At 43.2% G+C, this 20,340-nt stretch overlaps 1 protein-coding gene across 8 annotated transcripts in view; it reads left to right on the top strand.

Annotated features, from left to right (window-relative positions):
• UNC13A (unc-13 homolog A) overlaps positions 1-20,340 on the top strand; it is a 667,493-nt gene that overhangs the window by 560,650 nt on the left and 86,503 nt on the right. For all 8 annotated transcript variants that reach the window (XM_075863594.1, XM_075863599.1, XM_075863597.1 and 5 more), the window contains 6 exons: positions 5,679-5,822; positions 7,652-7,741; positions 8,641-8,718; positions 8,977-9,065; positions 9,154-9,306; positions 10,356-10,479. In XM_075863594.1, the coding sequence (XP_075719709.1) occupies positions 5,679-5,822; positions 7,652-7,741; positions 8,641-8,718; positions 8,977-9,065; positions 9,154-9,306; positions 10,356-10,479 (678 nt within the window). The remainder of the gene's footprint in view (positions 1-5,678; positions 5,823-7,651; positions 7,742-8,640; positions 8,719-8,976; positions 9,066-9,153; positions 9,307-10,355; positions 10,480-20,340) is intronic.

Below are 20,340 nucleotides of genomic sequence, written 5' to 3' on the forward strand. Positions count from 1 at the left end.
CCGAAAACCAATCAGGCAAAATCTGGACTCCAAAGAACACATAGCGCTCCTTCCTTTCTGAATCCTCCCACGGGCCTAAACTGCACTTTATCACCACAAATGGGGTATTGCCGCACTCAGAAGAAATTGGGCAACAAAATGTGATATTTTATTCCTTGTAAAAATAAGAAATTTTTAGTAAAAACTACATATTATAGGAAAATATTTTGTTGTTTTTTTTAATTCACAGCCCAATTCAAATAAGTTCTGTGGAACAACTGTGGGGTCTAAATGGTCACAACACCCACAAATAAATTCCTTGAGGGGGTGTAGTTTCCAAAATGGGGTCACTTCTCGTGGGTTTCCATTGCTTTGATACCTCTGGGGCTCTGCAAATGCGACATTGCTCCTGAAAACCAATTCCGCAAAATAGTGATTTCTACTGTTTTGGCATCACAAGACCCCTTGAAACCCGCCATGTGGCCTAAAATATATTCTAATAAAAAAAAGGCCCCAAATGCACTAGATGCTTCTTTGCTTCTGAGCCCTGTGTTGTCGTCTAGTTGCACACTAGGGCCACATGTGCAGTATTTCTAAAAACTGCAGATCCTGGGCAATAAATATTTGGTAGTGTTTCTCTGGTCAAACCTTCTGTGTTACAAAAAAAAAAAATGGATTCAAATTGAATGTCTGCAAGAAAAATGAAATTTGCAAATTTCACCTCCACTTTGCTTTAATTCCTGTGAAACCCCTAATGGGTTAAAACAAACTTTCAAAATACTGTTTTGAATACTTTGACGGGTCTAGTTTTTAAATTGGGGTGTTTTATGGGGGTTTCTAATACATAGGCCCCTCAAAGCCACTTCAGAACTGAACTGGTACCTAAAAAAAAAAGGCTTTTAACATTTTCTTGCAAATATGAGAAATTGCTGGTTATGTTCTAAGCCTTGTAACGTCCTAGAAAAATAAAAGAATTTTCAAAAAATGATGCCACCATAAAGTAGACATATGGGGGATTTTAATTAGTAACTATTCTGTGTGGTGCAACCATCTGCCTTACAAGCAGATACAATTAAATAAAAAAATATGCAAATTTTTCAACGTTTTCTCTAAATTTTGCTATTTTTAACAAATAAACACTCACTGTATCGACCAAATTTTATGACTAACATAAAGCCCAATGTGTCACGAGAAAACAGTCTCAGAATCGCTTGGATAGATAAAAGCATTCTGAAGTTATTACCACATAAAGTGAAATATGTCAGATTTGAAAAATGGGCTCTGAGCCTTAAGGCCCAAAGTAGGCTGTGTACTTAAGGGGTTAATCTTGTAGCCTAACTGAAACCACTATTCCCAAGTACTTGAATTCTCGTGCAACATGTAGTTGTGTATGTGCCATAGAAATTGATAAAGGCAGAGGATCAACTGGGAGAAGGAGTGATTTATCCTAGTTAATGGTTAATCCAGACTAGGTGTCAAAATCCTGTATAGTATGCATCACATGGTCTATAGACAATTCTATGTCCTCCAAGAAGAGGAGCATATTATTGGCGTATAGGGATAGTCGTCCCTCTAGGGATCCACACTTAAATCCAGTAAAGGCAAGGAGAGTTCACATTAGACATGCCAATGGCTCAATCGCTATTGCGAAAAGGAGTGGTGTTGGGGACATACCGGTCTTGTACCTCTCCCCAATGCAAACAACTCAGTCAGGCCTCCATTTGCCTGCAACCTAGCAGATGAGCGATCATAAAGCAACTGGACACATGACACAAAATGTGGGCCAAAACCCATCTTTTGCATGACCATCCACAGATAATCCCACTCGACGTTGTCTAATGCCTTGGCAGCGTCGAGGGAAAGGATTGCCCTCACCTATCTGGTTTGGGAACTCAACTTCAAATTTAGAAACCACCTTCTAATGTTTATGGGCTGGCAGTAGACTTATTGGGCATAAAGCCAGTTTAATTATCGTATATAATATGAGAAATTACTCTTAATAATCTATTTGCTAGGGCTTTAGCAAAGATTTTGATATCTGAAGGGATTAGGGAGATCGGATGATAGGACTCAGGCAAACCTAGACCTGGCCTGGGCAAGACAACTATAACTGCTTCCCTTATAGTGTCAGTAAGCTTTCCCTTACTTATAGCCTCTTGAAACACCTCTAGCAACTGAGGTAAGAGCAATTCTTTATATCGTTTTAGAAATTCTCCAGGGAGTCCATTGGACCCCGGGCCTTTTCATTAGGGAAAATACTTAAAGCCTCCTCTAGCTTCTCAAGGGTTAAGGGCTAATTAAAGACCCTCTCTATCCTTGTCCGACAAAGTAGGTAGGGAGATATTAGCAATATAATTGTCAAGTTCTAGAGGAGTATAAATGTTTATAATAAGATTGCAGCACCCTCAGTATAACAGCGGCGTCAGTGACAATATCCACCTGAGAGGTTTTCAGTTGCAGATGTGAGACAGGCCATCCTGCGCCCATTGCATGGTTGTCAGCAAATGCCCAGCACTCCCTCCTGCCTCAAAGTACTTCTGTTTGACAAAATGGAATTTAGCATCAGCTGTGTGAAGAATCCCTTGTAGGGTAAAAGTTTTTTCCCGGCTCTTAATCTTATGTCTGCTAATATCCCTAATAAACATGCATTTAACATAGGCTTTCATATTATCCCACACACTATATCGAGGCTGTGTCCTTATTAACATCAAAGAACTCTTGTATGATACCAACCATTGAAGTTCCCAATACGGTAAGCCATAATGGATTAAGGCGCCATAGACACTTATTACACTTTAAGCGCACCCCAAGAGGTTATTCACACGAATGGAACAATCGTCCATGCGACGGCTTTATTAAACACACAACTGTATTAAAATCAATGTACTTTTATGGGTCTATTCACCTTTTTTCACAGACCATGTGAACGGCCCGTGAAAAAATAGGACATGTCCTATTGTTGCTCGTTTTTACAGATCTCTGAATAGACTCACGTCTATGAGGGATCTGTAAAAACAGGTCACGCATGGATGTACATTTTTCACAGCCCATTTTACACTTGTTTGTGTGAATAAGCCCTTAGTGTTCCGAGAGTCTTATTGGCAAATATTCCACTTCATCTATATAGTGTAGAAGACTATCGGATCCTAAGGACAGATCATTCCTAGATAATGAGTGGTGTGCAGGTGAGTAACAGGAATACTGTCGGCATTGGGGATTCCTAAGATGCCAGATTTCACGCCGTCCCAACTCTGCCAACACCCGAGGAAGGTGGGGGATGCTGTAGCAGGGATTGTCCCTGTATGGAACTTCTCCCAATATGGATGTAGATAATTGTTATAGTCTCTCACCATAAAAGCAGGGACATCAGGGGATGCAGCTACAAAAGATATTGCTTTCTTCAAACCCTCTCCAGAGCATAGAGGGAGTTTGTAGATAGCTATCAGAAGGAAAGTAACATTATAAATCGTACAAAGTGTCTACTTTATACGATCTATAATGTTACTTTCATTATATTTCATTTCTGACATATCTACCCTCTCTATCTATAGTGGACCTAATACATACAAATGAGATGGCTCTATAGATAAGGACGCTAATTTTTACGATTCTGCTAATACCAAATTTATATAGTTTTTCTTATGTTTTACAACTCTTTCCACAATAAAATTACTTTTTTGTAAAAATAATGTTTTTGTGTCGCCATGTTCTAATAGCCATAACTTTTAAATTTTTCCATCGATAGAGCTTTATGATGGCTTGTTGTTTTTTTGTTGGATGAGCTGTAGTTTTTATTGGTACCATTTTGGGATACTTGCAACTTTTTGATCACGCTTTTTTCCATTATTTTGAAGGCAAGGTGACCAATAAACAGCAATTCTGGCATTGTATTTTATTTTATTTTATTTTGTTACGGCGTTCATCGCGCAGGATAAATAACATAATACCATCAACACAAGAAAGAAAATAAAGGTGGAACATAGAAACACCTAATCACTTATTTAAAATCAGATGTTGTTTTATATAACCAATAATACCGTCATACAGTGACCATATAGTGCTCAGATACCAGTTCAGTCTGCAGAGTATAATCACGCTGCAGACTATTAAATAGAATACAGAACTGATTAAGTAGCAGTCACAACAAAGGACATTTCACGTCTCTTCGCACGTCTATGTTATACCCCCTTGTATGCCCGATAAAAAAAAAAAAAAAAACAATTCTGGTTCAACTTTTCTTAGAATTCTGCATTGTTCAGTTCCTCTGTTATTTCTCCTGGAAATGTATGAATACATTGACAATTGTCTGTTACCATTCCCCTTTTCAAATGGCTGTGTCCCTACATGGTCTAAGGCCCCATGTACACGACCATGCCCGTAATCACAGTCTGTTATTACGGACACGGCCTTCTGCGGACAGTCATCCACATTTGCGGACTGTGCTCCCATTATAAAGACATGTCCTATTGTTTTACGGAAGCCAATCTATGGCCCGGACACCTTCCAGTAAATATACGGGAAGGTGTCCATCAGCCATAGAAATTAATGGGTCCACAATTACAGATGAAATCTACAGTCATGTGCATGGGGCCTAACAGTGCCCAATGATCTGACAGAATCAGAATGTGTAGGGACACATCCTATTGACAAGGGAAATGATAACACCCAGTTTTCAATTAGGCCTAGGCTACACAAAGACTTTCTGTAGCACTACTGATTGATTTTAACTATCTAGTGACAACTGCAGTCCAAAAGATTACGTGCAACTCAATGTAATGCTTTGAACTGGCACTGTAGCTCCATAATTAAAATAAATCAGTTATGAAACATGCATGTTGGCCAGGCCTTATTATTTATTTATTTCCATTACTTATATAGCACCAACATATTATGCAGCAGTCCTCTTTTACTGCCCCCATTGGGGCTCACAATCTAAATTCCCTATTTGTATGTTTTTGGGGTGTGGGAGGAAACCAGAGTACCCAGAGGAAACCCACGGAGAACATACAAACTCCATGCAGATGTTGACCTTGGTTGGAATTGAACCCAGGACCCCAGCGCTGCAAGGCAATAGTGCTAACCACTGAGCCACCGTGCTCAAAAATCTCTTGGCAGGCGACCCACTGACCAGCCCACCTGGAATCTGGGGTTGTATTCATACCGTTGTAAAGAAAAAAAATAAAAATACAGATGCAAAGTAACAGATGATGAGACACCATACACGTGCCATTTCAAACACAAAATAATCCAACATGGCAGATCAGTTTTTCAGCACACATCTGTCAGGTGTTGGCTGCCACTATGAGTTTGCTTGAAATTTTATATATACACTACATGAATGCATACATGAGGACTTTGACCAAACACATTCTGTAGCATCTTTTTTTTTAGGGGGGGGGGGGGTCGCAATTAAATCTGTGTTATACCGTTACTGTTATTTGTCTTACAAATTTATAAATAAATTGACAACTGGGTGTTACTAAGTTGGGGTTGTGTCACTACACAGACTGACAATGTCCAATCAGAACTAATAGTACTGACTAACCATAGCGTGTTAGTCTGAGGCTTCTGCATTAGACAGATACTACATGTAGTAGTTTGTAGTAAATAATATTGCTAGATAGCTGTTCATTCCAACGTTAGTCCTCATTCAGTGTTTGTATAAATATATATATATATGAACATTGTCTCCATTACAGTTTCAGCAGACCTCAGAACATGCTCTCTTTTCCTGCTCTGTGGTGGATGTTTTCTCACAACTCAACCAGAGCTTTGAGATAATTAAGAAACTGGAATGTCCAGATCCTCAAATTGTTGGACATTATATGCGCAGATTTGCCAAGGTATGAGCACATTTTGTTTGGCATCATATTTCTCTATAACTTTATCATTTTATCTTTTAAGCATTTTTTTGGGGTAGTTGAATATAATTTTTTTTACTGTGTGGGTATGTTCACACAAAGTGTTTTCAGATGTAATTCGGGCATTTTACGCCTCGAATTACGCCTGAAAAAACGGCTCCATTAAGCCTACAAACATCTGCCCATTGCTTTCAATTGGTATTAACGGTGTTCTGTTCCCACAAGGTGTTATTTTACGCGTCGCTGTCAAAATACGGCGTGTAAAAAGACGCCCACGAAAAAGAAGTGCATGTTACTTCTTGGGACGTTTTTGGAGCCGTTTTTCATTGACTCCATTGAAAAACAGTTCCAATAACATCCGTAAAATACGCCGCGAAAAACGTGAGTGGCTACAAAAACGTCTGAAAATCAGGAGCTGTTTCCGCCTGAAAACAGCTCTGTATTTTCAGATGTATTTTGCTACTGCGTGTGAACATACCCTAATTGTATTACTTGAATAAAAGTTTAACATAAGTCGCAAGATCTTTAATTGATATTCCTGGTTCAATATAACAAGTACATGAACAGTGTCATCCCTGGGGGCCTCTGGCATTTTAAACATCAAAGTTTTTCACTTTTTAGAGGCATTCACATTTGTATTTTGCATTCATTTAGTTTTATTTATATTTTACATGTAATTATACAGATGCACCATCCAATGTCATAAAGGAGCTATCAGCAGTGCACCTAATTATATACGGCTCTGAAGAAAGGCTACAATTTTAAGGGTGGTAGCCTTTTTATTAAACTTTATCAAAAATCCTTTCTGGTTATGGATGTCATTTTCCCTCTGAAAGAGGCTCTGTCATCAGATTTTGCAACCCCTATCTCCTATTGCAGCAGATCGGCGCTGCAATGTAGATAAGAGTAACGTTTTAGTTTTTTTTAAAACGAGCATTTTTGGCCAATTTATGACCATTTTTATATTTATGCAAATGAGGCTTTCTAAAGTACAACTGGGCGTGTATTGTGTATGTACATCTGGGCGTTTTTACTTCTTTTACCAGCTGGGCGTTGTGAATAGAAGTGTATGATGCTGACGAATCAGCATCATCCACTTCTCTTCGTCAACACTCAGCTTCTGGCAGTGCACAGACACACAGCATGTTCTCGAGAGATCACGCTGTGACGTCACTTCCTGCCCCAGGTCCTGCATCGTGTCGGACGAGCGAGGACACATCGGCACCAGAGGCTACAGTTGATTCTGCAGCAGCATCAGCGTTTGCAGGTAAGTAGCTACATCGACTTACCTGCAAACGCCGATGCTGCTGCAGAATCAAATGTAGCCTCTGGTGCCGATGTGTCCTCGCTCGTCCGACACGATGCAGGACCTGGGGCCGGATGTGACGTCACAGCGTGATCTCTCGAGAACACGCTGTGTGTCTGTGCACTGCCAGAAGCTGGGTGGTAACGAAGAGAAGTGGATGATGCTGATTCGTCAGCATCATACACTTCTATTCACAACGCCCAGCTAGTAAAAGAAGTAAAAACGCCCAGATGTACACACACAATACACGCCCACTTTTACTTAACTTTAAACACGCCCAGTTGTACTTTAGAAAGCCTAATTTGCATAAATATAAAAATGGTCATAACTTGGCCAAAAATGCTCGTTTTTTAAAAAAAAAATCGTTACTCTTATCTACATTGCAGCGCCGAACTGCTGCAATAGGAGATAGGGGTTGCAAAATCTGGTGACAGAGCCTCTTGAACTACCATAAAGCTTCCATCACTCTTAAGTGCAGCCTATTTTTTTCTTGCTCTTTGTCTAGACAATCAGTAATGTCCTCCTTCAGTATGCAGAGATAATCTCCAAAGACTTTGCTTCGCATTGCTCCAAAGAGAAGAAAGAAGAGAAAGTGGTAATGTGTCATCCCTTCAATACATCAAACTTTTAAGTTATTTACTTCTGATTACCAACGTCCTATGTTTCAACCTTGTGAAACAGAAATGGAAATAAGCATTATATACTATTTCATTAGCCAATATGTTTGTTGTAAGGGCCTGTTCACATCAGTGTCGGGCTTCTGTTCATGGGTTCCATTCGACCTTTCCGATGAACGGAAAGCCATGATGATTTTAGATTTAAAATAGTTACTAACATACTTTTGCTATGTCTAAGGCTTTGTTCACATCTGCGTCGGGCTTCCGTTCACGGGTTCTGTTAGACCGTTCTGTAAGGGGAAACCAATGAACGGAAAGCCAAACGGAAACCATAGCTCCCGTTTGCATTACCATTGATATCAATGGTAATGCTTCCATTGCAATTGGTTTCCGTTTGTTTCCATTCCATAAGGTTTCCATTTGTTTCTTTTTTGCGGAAATAATAGCGCAGTCGACTGCGCTATTGATTCCTAAAACAAACAAAAAGCTTACGGAACGGAGACTCTGGTTGAGTTGTGTGGAAACCATTTGCAACGGAAGCATTACCATTGAAATCAATGGTAATGCAAACGGCAGCTATGGTTTCCGTTTGGTTTCCTGACGGAAAGGTCTAACAGAACCTATGAACAGAAGCTCGCTGCAAATGTGAAGGAAGCATTAGACATAGCAAAAGTATGTTAGTAACTATTTTAAAGCTAGAAGCATCATGGACCTGGCCTCCATTTTGGTGCCCAAGATATCTTCAATAATCTTCATTCTGTGATAATAGTTGTCCCTAAACTAGCTGCTAAAAGCACAATATTACTATTCATCCATGCAACATTCTATCCTGAACTGATAATGAATGTATTATAATGAGTCTTTTGTATCTGTACAGCCTTGTATCTTAATGAATAACATCCAACAACTTCGGGTCCAACTGGAGAAAATGTTTGAAGCAATGGGTGGGAAAGAAGTGAGTACTCTATAATACTACTATTATTTAAAATAGTTTTAAATGTGACAATGTTTGTTCAAGATATAAAAAGACCTGCATTGTATCAGTCAGTTACATCCCCCCAAGAAATTTCAGCAGATGCAGACTGTGGATTGCAATGTAGGATTATGTCATTTCTGCAAACTTCATTTGATCCCAGTCTAGCTACACACAAAATCAAGTCTCATGGTCCATCAGTTTCATGCTTCTCTACATTTTTACATGTTGAATCTTTAGTTGGATCCAGAAACAAGCGACATTCTCAAGGAGTTGCAGGTGAAACTCAACAACGTGCTGGATGAGCTCAGCAGAGTGTTTGCCACAAGGTAAGTGAATACAGCATGGTTTACCTTTCACAATTAAAAACCTCATCGTTCTGTTCTAACTTGCTCTTTGACTAACATATTTTTTCAGTTTCCAACCACACATAGAGGAGTGTGTGAAACAAATGGGAGACATCCTGAGTCAGGTCAAGGGGACTGGAAATGTACCTGCCAGTAATTGCAGCAGTGTGGCTCAAGATGCTGACAATGTTTTACAGCCCATTCTGGATCCATTGGACAGCAAGTGAGAAGGGAGTTTATGTACTGGGAAAGATTTGCCCAGTAATTTGTTATGCCTTATGACAATTTCAAGTTAACCACCACTTTTTGGGGCTTCATAACATTAAGGGACATCAGCGTTGCTTTCCATTGAGGGGTTCCATCAGAGCTTTCCGTCGGGGGAAGCCCTCAACGGAAAAGCAAATGGAGAACCTTAGCTTCTATTTGCATCACCATTGATCTCAATGGTGACTGAAACTTTGCAAATGGTTTCAGTTTGTCACCTTGGTGACAGGGTTTCATTGTTTTTGACAGGAATCAATAGCGCAGTCGATTCTGCGCTATTGATTCCATCAAAACAACGGAACCCAGTCACAAAGGTGACAAATGGAAACCCTTAGCAAAGTTTCCGTCACCATTGCGATCAATGGTGATGCAAACGGAAGCTAAGGTTCTCCGTTTGCCTTTCCGTTGAGGGCTTCCCCCGACGGAAAGCTCTGACGGAACCCCTCAATGGAAAGACAACGCTGATGTGAACACAGCCTAAGCTGTACTTCGTTTCATACTGCTAGTATAATAGGCAGGGGCTTTCATAGGACTGTTTATGTCCACTCTGCACCCTGAACACTCAGTGCAGGATAAAAAGAGGGGAGCAGTCAGTCAGTAAATGTTTCCCTACTACCTTGTTCTGGGACTAGCAGAGATCCAGTGAAGCAATAACAGAGCATGCCATGACTATAGGACATGAGAAAAGTTCTATCTGTGATTTTTTATTTTATTTTACTTAAATTTTTTTTTTTGATGACATAGTCCTAATCATTTATTTTATACTATTGACTAAATTATACAAATATATAAATTTTTAATATTAGTGTTCTAATTCATCAATGTTAGCATATACAGTAATGAATTACAGGAACATGCACATTGATTGTGCAAATAGACAAAGTATCAACATTAATCATTAACATATATAATTATCTACTATATATGAACACATATATATATATATATATATATATATATATATATATATATATATATAATATATCTACCTCTGCTTTTTCTTTTTAGCCTTACTCTTTTTGCTAAAATTTGTGAGAAGACTGTTTTGAAACGTGTTTTGAAGGAGCTTTGGAAACTTGTAATGAACACTATGGAGAAAACTATTGTATTACCACCACTGACAGACCAAACGGTAAGTCTATAAAAAGTGAATAACAGTATTCCCCACTCAAGGCTTACAAACTAGAAAACTAGAACAGAGCACCTGGTGAGTTGTGACTTTCGACTAGTGCCACTGCTCAATACGTATTCTGGAGCAGAACTGGCTTTTATCTAAGAATAGACAACACATATGCATCCTTTATTTAACAAAGTTAATCTCAAGAAATTATTCCATTCGGCAGGGCCGGCCTTAGGGGTGTGAGACCTGTACCTTTGCACAGGGCACATCACACCAGCAGGTGGAAGGGGGCGCTGCACTGGCTCCCTTTCCCTGCTTGTTTCAGAAGCTTCTTCTTCCAGTGGCGTCGCTACCGCTGTAGCAGCCATAGCTGCCGCTAGTGGCGACACTGTGCATGAGGGCGCCTGTGCCGCGCCGTCGGAATGGGCACCCCCATGGCCGGCAGCGCCGCTAGCAGACGCTGCGGCTGCTCTTCTATCTACTAGTGCCATTGTAGCTCCCTGAAGGAGTGGAATCCCCGTGTGGCCAGGGATTCCGCTCATAGAGCGCTCCACTTGATGTCTCTGTCCATATATATGGACAGTGACATCAGGGGCAACTCCTGAAGCAGAATCCCCGTTCACAGCATTGCCGACGCTGTGATCGGGGATTCCACTCCAGGAGAAGCCAGTGACGTCACTGTCCATAAATGGAAACATGTAGATCAAATCTGTGGCACTCTGCAAATGGTCTGGGTGCTATACGTAGGGCTCCCACCCTGTCAATATTAATAAGATAAACTCAGGCACTTCTCTGGTCAAATATGCAAAGAAAATATTACATTTTTGCATCAGGCAATATAATAGAGAAAATATGTAACGTTTGGGCCACAATCCGGGCATTTGTCAAAACTCTATTGCCGCTGGTCAATAGAAAAAGTTGCTAGAGCGCTATAGGGAAGGTAACTAGTACCATCGAGAAATGAGACACAGACGACAGGGGATTCTCCTGGAGTGAAATCTCCAGTCACAGCATCGGCAACAATGTGGACGGGGATTCTGCTTCAGGACTTGCCCCTGATGTCACTGTCCATATATGGACAGAGACATCAAGCTGAGCGCTCCAGGAGCGGAATCCCCAGGCACAGGGGCATTCCGCTCCTTCAGGGAGCTACAGTGGCCCTATCTACAGGAAAGGGAGTGCTATCTACAAGGGGGCTGTGGGCTGTGTGGCACTATCTACAGGGGGCTGTGTGGCACTATCTACAGGGGGCTGTGGGGCACTACCTACCAGGGGGCTATGTGGCACTACCAGGGGGCTGTGTGGCACTACCTACAGGGTACTGTGTGGCACTACCTACAGGGTGTTGTGTGGCACTACCTACAAGGGTCTGTGTGGCACTACCTACAGGGGGATGTGAGGCACTACCTGCAAGGGGCTGTGTGGCACTATCTACAGGGGGCTGTGTGGCACCATGTAGAAGGGGGCTGTGTGACACTATCTACAGGGGGCTATGTGGCACTACCTACAGGGGGATGTGAGGCACTACCTGCAAGGGGCTGTGTGGCACTATCTACAAGGGGGCTGTGTGGCACTATCTACAAGGGGGCTGTGTGGCACTACCTACAGAGGGCTGTGTGGCACTATCTACAGTGCGCTGTGTGGCACCACCGAGAAGGGGGCTGTGTGACACTATCTACAGGGGGAATCTGTGAGTGGCAGACTGTAATTTTACTATGAGTGGCGAGCTGATGGTCATTTTACTGTGAGGGGGGGCTGATGGTAATTTTACTGTGAGTGGGGGGCTGATGGTCATTTTACTGTGAGTGGCGGGCTGATGGTCATTTTACTGTGAGTGGGGGGCTGATGGTCATTTTACTGTGAGTGACGGGCTGACGGTCATTTTACTGTGAGTGGCGGGCTGATGGTCATTTTACTGTGAGTGGGGGCTGATGGTCACTTTACTGTGAGTGGCGGGCTGATGGTCATTTTACTGTGAGTGGCGGGCTGATGGTCATTTTACTGTGAGTGGCGGGCTGATGGTCATTTTACTGTGAATGGGGGGCTGATGGTCTACAAGTGGTTTCCACCTCTGACCTCCAATTGAAATTAATAAGAGGCAGAAAATACCTGTGGCACCCGTTTGGCGCTTCTTTGCCTGCGTCTTTTGCATTAGCGCCAACGGCTTAAAAACAACGCAAAAAAAAAGGTCAAACAACGCTGTCAATTTTAAATCTGTTTAAAAATTCCTGAAGGAATTTTGAAACAAATTTGTTTTGCCTTACAAAAAACGCTGTGTGAACATATCCGAAGAGTGTATTGCTTGTTTTTAGCAGTTTTATGTCTTCCTCTAAACAAGTTTTGGTAGGGGTTCCCTGAAGAAATTGTATTTTTCCAGTGGTGCCTCGAATCCGAAAAGGTTTGGAAACTTTGTACTAGGCTACAGTATCACTCCGGGCTATGCAAGGCTCCCGGAGCAGCTCAGTTCATCGTGGGCCTAGGTGAGTACAATTGTTTTTCTGTTTGGGGGCACTGTCTACAAGGGTGATGTGGGGGGCTGATGGCACTGTCTACATGAGGGATGTGGGGGGCTTTATGGCACGATCTAAAAGGGGGAGGTGGGGGGCTGTATGGCACTGTCTACATGAGGGAGGTGGGGGCTGTATGGCACTGTCTACAAGGGGGAGGTGGGGGGCTGTATGGCACCGTCTACAAGGGGGAGGTGGGTGGCTGTATGGCACTGTCTACAAGGGGGAGGTAGGTGGCTGTATGGCACTGTCTACAAGGGGGAGGTGGGGGGCTGTATGGCACTGTCTACAAGGGGGAGGTGGGGGGTTGTATGGCACTCTCTACATGAGGGAGCTGGGGGCTGTATGGCACGATCTAGAAGGGGGAGGTCGGGGATGTATGGCACGATCTACAAGTGGGAGGTGGGGGGATGTATGGCACTGTCTACAAGAGGGAGGTGGGGGGCTGATGGCACTATCTACAAGGAGGAGGTGGGGAAATATGGCACTGTCTACAGGAAGGATGTATGGTACAATCTACAGGGGGGCACTATCTACAAGGTGGGAGCTGTGTGTGGCAGCCAGGGGAGGCGGCATTATACTGTGTGGGGGCCACTAAGCGGACATTATACTCTATAGGGGTACTACAGGGGGCAATATACTGTGTGCGGCACTTAGGGGCATAATACTGTGTGGGCACAATTAGAGGACAAAATACTGTGTCCTTGAAGGGGCTATAATATTTTATTAAATATTATTATTATACTGAACGGGTGGAACTAAAGGGGCATTATACTGTGTGGGGAAACTATATAGAGCATTATACTGTGGGGGCATTATACTTTTTTATAGGGCATTTTTTTATGATGAGATGGGGCGCCAAAAGATAATTTTGCACGGGGCGCCATCTATCCTAAGGCCGGCCCTGCGATTCGGTATTACACAGCAGTGGATCCACTGGTTTTACAAACTGTTAATCTACTTACAGGGGCGTAACTAGGAAACACTGGGCCCCATAGCAAATTTTTAACTGGGCCCCCTCCTCTCCCCTGGGTGCTTCACACAGCACAACTTGGTAGATAGTGCTCTCCTGTAGATTGTGCCAGACATCCCCCTTACATTGTGCCATACAGCCTCCCCTGTAGATTGTACCATCAAGCCCCCCCCTGTAGACTGTGGCCTACAGCCCTCCCCTGTACACTGCGTCATACAACCCTCCCTGTAGACTGCGCCATACAGCCCTCCCTGTAGACTGCGCCATACAGCCCTCCCTGTAGACTGCGCCATACAGCCCTCCCTGTAGACAGTGCTATACAGCCCCCCTGTAGACAGCACTATACAGCCCCCCTGTAGACACGGCTATACAGACCCCCTGTAGACAGCGCTATACAGCCCCCCTAGACATTGCTACATAGTCCCTCCTTGTAAATAGTGCCATATATCGCCGCCCAAACAAATAAAACAAAAACTTTCTACTTACCTAGGCCCCATTCCCACGACGAATGGAGCTGCTCCTCAACATTGACAGGATACTTGTGTAGGCATGCATTGTCCAGTGACGTCATCATGCCGGCCTGCGCAGGGATCCCTGCGCCTGATTGGCTGCAGCAGATTCTATTGTATTTGGCGTCGCTACCGCTGTAGCAGCCATGGTGGCTGCTAGCAGAGCCACAGGCATGGGGGGGCCCGTGACGGCAGGCGGCACAGGTTCCCTAATGCCGCGGGCCCCGTAGCAGCTGCTATGACTACTACAGTGGTAGTTACGCCACTGTATACTTACATGGTGGCAGTTGCCAGTTATATTATCTCAATCACATCTGTTGTAAAGTATACGTTTATTTTTCTATATTCATATTACAATAAACCACTTTCATGAGAAGAAAATAACCAGGAACTACATAAAGTTGGTGACTTTATCCAGTGAAAGCATATATAGTTAGCGATGTCAGGGTCAAGTTCAGAGCCAGAGTCCCGGAGCACAGCCTCTACTAGCGCTCTGCCTGGGACTCCGGCTCTGCGCCTGACAACATTTAAAGCATAGCTAAACTTTCGCAAAAAAAAAATATATTTAAACTGCTATTATGTCCCTCTATGTGAATACATTACTCCTAGCAATTTTCTTTCACTTCAAAAGTACCTTTTTTGCAGCTTTTTTTGTTAAACAGTCCATATCTATTTTCTCTTTTTCACTTCCTAATTCTGGCCAGTTGCTAGCGGTGCATCTTACCGTGTGTGATTTTTGCCAGTACTGTATGCAATATTCAATCTGCCCATAGTTCCCATCATGCACCTAAACAGCCAGCCAATCAGGAAAACCAAAGGTCCTTTTGCAGCACAGTTGTCTTTTGCATCTGACATCTTGGATTTACCATATCAGACACATCTTCTCTACTTTACCAGTGCTAAGTATCTAAAGTTGGTTTTATAAAGTATCTGATAGTACTTGGATAAATACCTCCTCTCCCAGCCATCACATCTTCCAGCATCCCCCTCTGCCTCCATATGCCTGTATTTTTTTTCCTGCCTGCTCTCACTTCAGCCATACACTATGAGGTACAATATGGTCTGTACACAGTATATACACAATAAATACAGCTCTGTATACACTATACAGTATATACTATAAGAACAGCAGTGTACAGCACTGTATACAGTATATACAGTGGCGTAGCTATAGGGGTCGCAGCGGTCGCACATGTGACCGGGCCCCTAAGCCCCGTTGCCATACAGCATGCTTCCTAAAGAAATCTTCTGTGCCAAGCCGGCGATGCGATGCGGCCGGCGCTGCACTAATGATCTGCGGCATGAAGACAGAACATGGCGGGCGCGCTACAAAACACCCCCATGTTCTGTCTTCAGTGCCTGAACCACCGCTCATTAGTGCAGCGCCGGCCGCATCTCCTCATGCTGACCGCGCGCGCACTTCCTGTCAGGAGCGGGGCAATGGCTGTATTACACAGCCGCAGCACCGCTCTATAACGGCGGAGATCAGAGAAACCTCTCATCTCCGCCGTTATTCCCGTGAATGCTGCAATCACAGTGGACTGCAGCATTCAGGGGAAAATGAGAAGGGGAGATGCCCCTGGATCGTGTCACAGGGAATTCCTGTGACGCGATCGAGGGCCATACCATATATGGGCAGACAGTCCAGGGTCCATTGAAGGACCCCAGGGCTGTCTTACCATATTTCCTGTTGTTAGGGCATACTTAGGTATGTCCTAACAACTACCTGTGTGCTATCCGTCCACAGGCTAATGTACTGACATATATCGGATATATGCCAGTACATTAAAGTTTAAAAATAAAGTAAAAACAAAGTAATGTTAAATAAAAAAAATACACATTCACCTTTTTTACAATAAACATTAAAATAAGTCTCAATACATAAAACATACACATAATCAGTATTGGCACGGCCGTAATAATCTGCACAACATATTTTTTGCATCATTTATGATGTGTGCGCTGTAAAAATAAACAAATAAAAACTGCTTTCTATCACTTATTGTAGGGCACGAGGTGCGATGATAAATTTAACCTCCATGTTCCTCACATTCAGGGCTCATTTACACGAGCGTGTTATACGTCCGTGCGACCTATATTAGTCTATGGGGCAGTGCAGACAGTCCGTGAGTTTTGCGCAGCATGTGTCCGCTGCGTGAAACGCATTACATGTCCTATATTTGTACGCTGTTCAATCATCACGCACCCATTGAAGTCAATGGGTGCGTGAAAACCACGCATGTCACACGGAAGCACTTCCGTGGGACAAGCGTGATTCGCGCTACAGCACTGTAAAGGATGAATGAAAACAGAAAAGCACCACGTGCTTTTCTCTTTACAAACATCCAAACAGAGTGTCATAATGATGGCGGCTGCGCGAAAATCATGCAGCCACGCATCATATGCTGATGACACATGGAGCTGTTAAGTGCCTTTTGCGCACGCAAGACACCGCAATTTTTACGTGAGCAAAACGCACACACTCGTGTAAACCCGGCCTAATAGTAATTAACCCCATCATGTACCTCACACATTAACCCATTATGACTGAGAAAAATGATGGGGTTAATTACTATTAATGTGAGGTACATTCAAAATTCAGCATCACACCTCGCGCCTCACATTAGAAAACGAAAGAACTTTTTTTTTTTTTTATTACTGTTCACAAAGTAAACGAAGTATCGGTATCGAAGTCCAAATTTTGGTATCGTGACATCCCTACACTGTGGGTCGCGTCCCCCTGGGGGTTCGTGTGAAGGCCTCCGGGAGGTCGCGAGCCACTCACCGAGGTCCCGGTTCCATTCAATCCTGGAGCAAGGAGCTGAAATCTCCTTGATCCAGCATTCCCTGTGCCCTGACCGGCTCGACACAGGCTGGCGGGATGTAGCGAGATTATCGCGCCTGTCTGCACTGAGTCACTCATAGCACACACCGGAGGAGGCGAAGGATCCTCCACCCGACGTGGGAACGGGGAAAGGTAAGTAATTATGCTATTTTTCTATTATGCACATATTGAGGCATTATACTGTATGGGGGCTGATAAGATGGGGGGCATTATACGTTATGGGGCATTATACTGTGTGGGGGCATTATACTATGGGGGCTGTTGGGCAAGGCGTCTGGGCATAGGCGCGCGCATGGGTCTGATGATGGTGGTGGTGTTTGGGAGTGGTAGGGGGGCCCAAGCTGAATTCTTGCACCCGGGCCCATGAGCCTTTAGCTACGCCCCTGAGTATATATACTATAAAGACAGCTCTCTATACACTATACAGTATATATTATAAGGACAGTAGTGTACAGCACTGTATACAGTATATACACTATAAAGACAGCTCTGTATACACTATACAGTATATACTATAAGGACAGCAGTGTACAGCACTGTATACAGTATATATACTATAAAGACAGCTCTGTATACACTATACAGTATATACTATAAGAACAGCAGTGTACAGCACTGTATACAGTATATATACTATAAAGACAGCTCTGTATACACTATACAGTATATATTATAAGGACAGTAGTGTACAGCACTGTATACAGTATATACACTATAAAGACAGATCTGTATACACTATACAGTATATACTATAAGGACAGCAGTGTACAGCACTGTATACAGTATATATACTATAAAGACAGCTCTGTATACAGTATATACTATAAGGACAGCAGTGTACATCACTGTATACAGTATATATATACTATAAAAATTGGCTGCGTAATACAGTAGCATTTTAGATAATTAGATTTTCAAAATCTCATGTACACGTTGCTGATTTTACAATCTGCAGCATGCCTATTTTTGGTGCGGATGTTCCCTGTGTATTTCACCTCTTTCAATGCGAAGGGTGAAATTCTATCAAACATAAACAGAAAAAACACATATCTACGCACTGAAATCCAAACTAAAATATGCAAGAGCCCGTTCAGATTTTATGCACACATTCTCCACATCTAAATACACTATGTGTGGAGGTACCCTTAGCCCTAATGCACACAACCGTGTGTGCTGCATGAGTCCCGTCCACGATCCATGGAAAAGATAGGACATGTTCACAACTTCAAAAAGGTGCAACGTTTCAATCCCACATTGGGATTCTCAAGCAATGTGGGATTGAAACGTTGTAACTTTTTGAAGTTGTCTGAATAAACCAATTTTATACTTTGAACTTGGAGTGCTGTAAGATTTCCTTCATGTATATATATAATCCCTAGGACCGGGATTACTTGCTTGGCATCCAGACTTCACATGCCTTCTTTGTGAACGCTGCCATTTTTTGCTAGTGTATATCTAGTATAACCGGCAGTACCAGAGCGCAGGGAAGAGAATGACAGCTCTGCTGCTGTCCGGACTATTGTATGTGTGAGAGGCGCTTCAATAACAGAAGCGCAGGTCTAGCGGTGGCTCCCTGTCCCCTCTTCCCCCTGTCCACAGTACTATAACCGGCAGCAGCAGAGCGCAGGAGGAGAATGACAGCTCTGCTGCTTTCCGGACTATTGTAGTTTATGAGAGGCGCTTCCGTAGCAGAAGCACAGGCAGGGGCGTACCTAAAGGCTCATGGGCACTGGTGCAAAAGTTCAGCTTGTGCCCCCCTTCCCCGCAACTTCTTTTTATGGCCAATGTCTGTGGCTCACCTGTAACTTACAGCTGCATCTGTAATGATGGGGTAGGTAGACATACAGGTGAGCCCTAATCTACCCGCCACTCAGTCCCTGCCTACTTGCAACGGCCCGTCCTAGGCGACGGTGTACAACTGGGCGACGGTCCCTACGCTCAATAAGTGCACGACAGACAAACAGACAAGGGTACACAGAAGCTAAGGGAAATGGGGCAGTTGCCCACGGCAACACAGTGAGCAACAAGAGTAGTGAACGAGCCGAGTCAAACCAGGAGTGCATGAGGTACAAATCGCAGAGCAGGAGCGTAGTCAGTAAAGCCAGGGTCAAAAATGAAGCAAGGTCCATAATTATAGCAGGAGCAGCAGAGCCAGGAAACAGAAAAGAATCACAGGCAAAGGAGGAGCAGGAAATGCAGGTATAAATAGACAGAGGGCGGGAGCTAACTCCGTCTGGCCAGGCTGTGATAGGCTCTCCCACTCCTCAGTCTCCCAGCCTGACTGGTAGAAGATCGTGTCACTCTCTCAGACTTAGGAGCAGGTGCAGACTGATTACCCACGGGCGTCGACACAGAAGCTGTGTCTGGCAGATCCTTTACAGCATCGCTGGGTTTCTTAAGTGACCCATTGATGCAGCATAAGCAGTCAGAGGCATCAGAAAACATCATAGGCACAAACTCAAAGACATATACTTTGTACCGCCCCCCCATACCAATTTTCAAAACGGGCGCGTAAGATAATGCCTCGTCGGAACAGACTGACGTTTTTCCCATTGAAATCAATGGGCAGATGTTTGGAGGCGTTCTGCTGCCGATTTTTTGGCCGTTTACGGCCGAAAATAAGCCATGTGAACATACCCTTACTGTAAAGAACCCTTTCCTGTATTGATGTATGAAACGTCTTTCTTCCACACGCAATGATTGTCCCCTGGTCCTTTGTAGAGTCCTTGAAAAGAATAAATCTTGTGACAGTTCTTTGTATTTACCACACATATACTCATACATGTAAATGAGATCACTGCTAAGGCGTCTTTTTTCCAAGCTGAACAAACACTTTTTTTTCTAGTCTCATATTAAGAGAGACCTCCTATCCAATAGTAATCACCCTTCTTTAACCCCTCTCCAACTCTCCTATAGCTTTTTCACAATGTGGAGCCGAATCCTATATTCCAAATGTGGTCTTACAAGGGATTTGTAGAGGCGTAACTTTACATTTGTACCATAAATTAGAAACTCGTTATAACATTCTGTATATCTGAA

This window comes from Rhinoderma darwinii, chromosome 1, assembly GCF_050947455.1.
Source record: "Rhinoderma darwinii isolate aRhiDar2 chromosome 1, aRhiDar2.hap1, whole genome shotgun sequence".
NCBI lineage: Eukaryota > Metazoa > Chordata > Amphibia > Anura > Rhinodermatidae > Rhinoderma > Rhinoderma darwinii.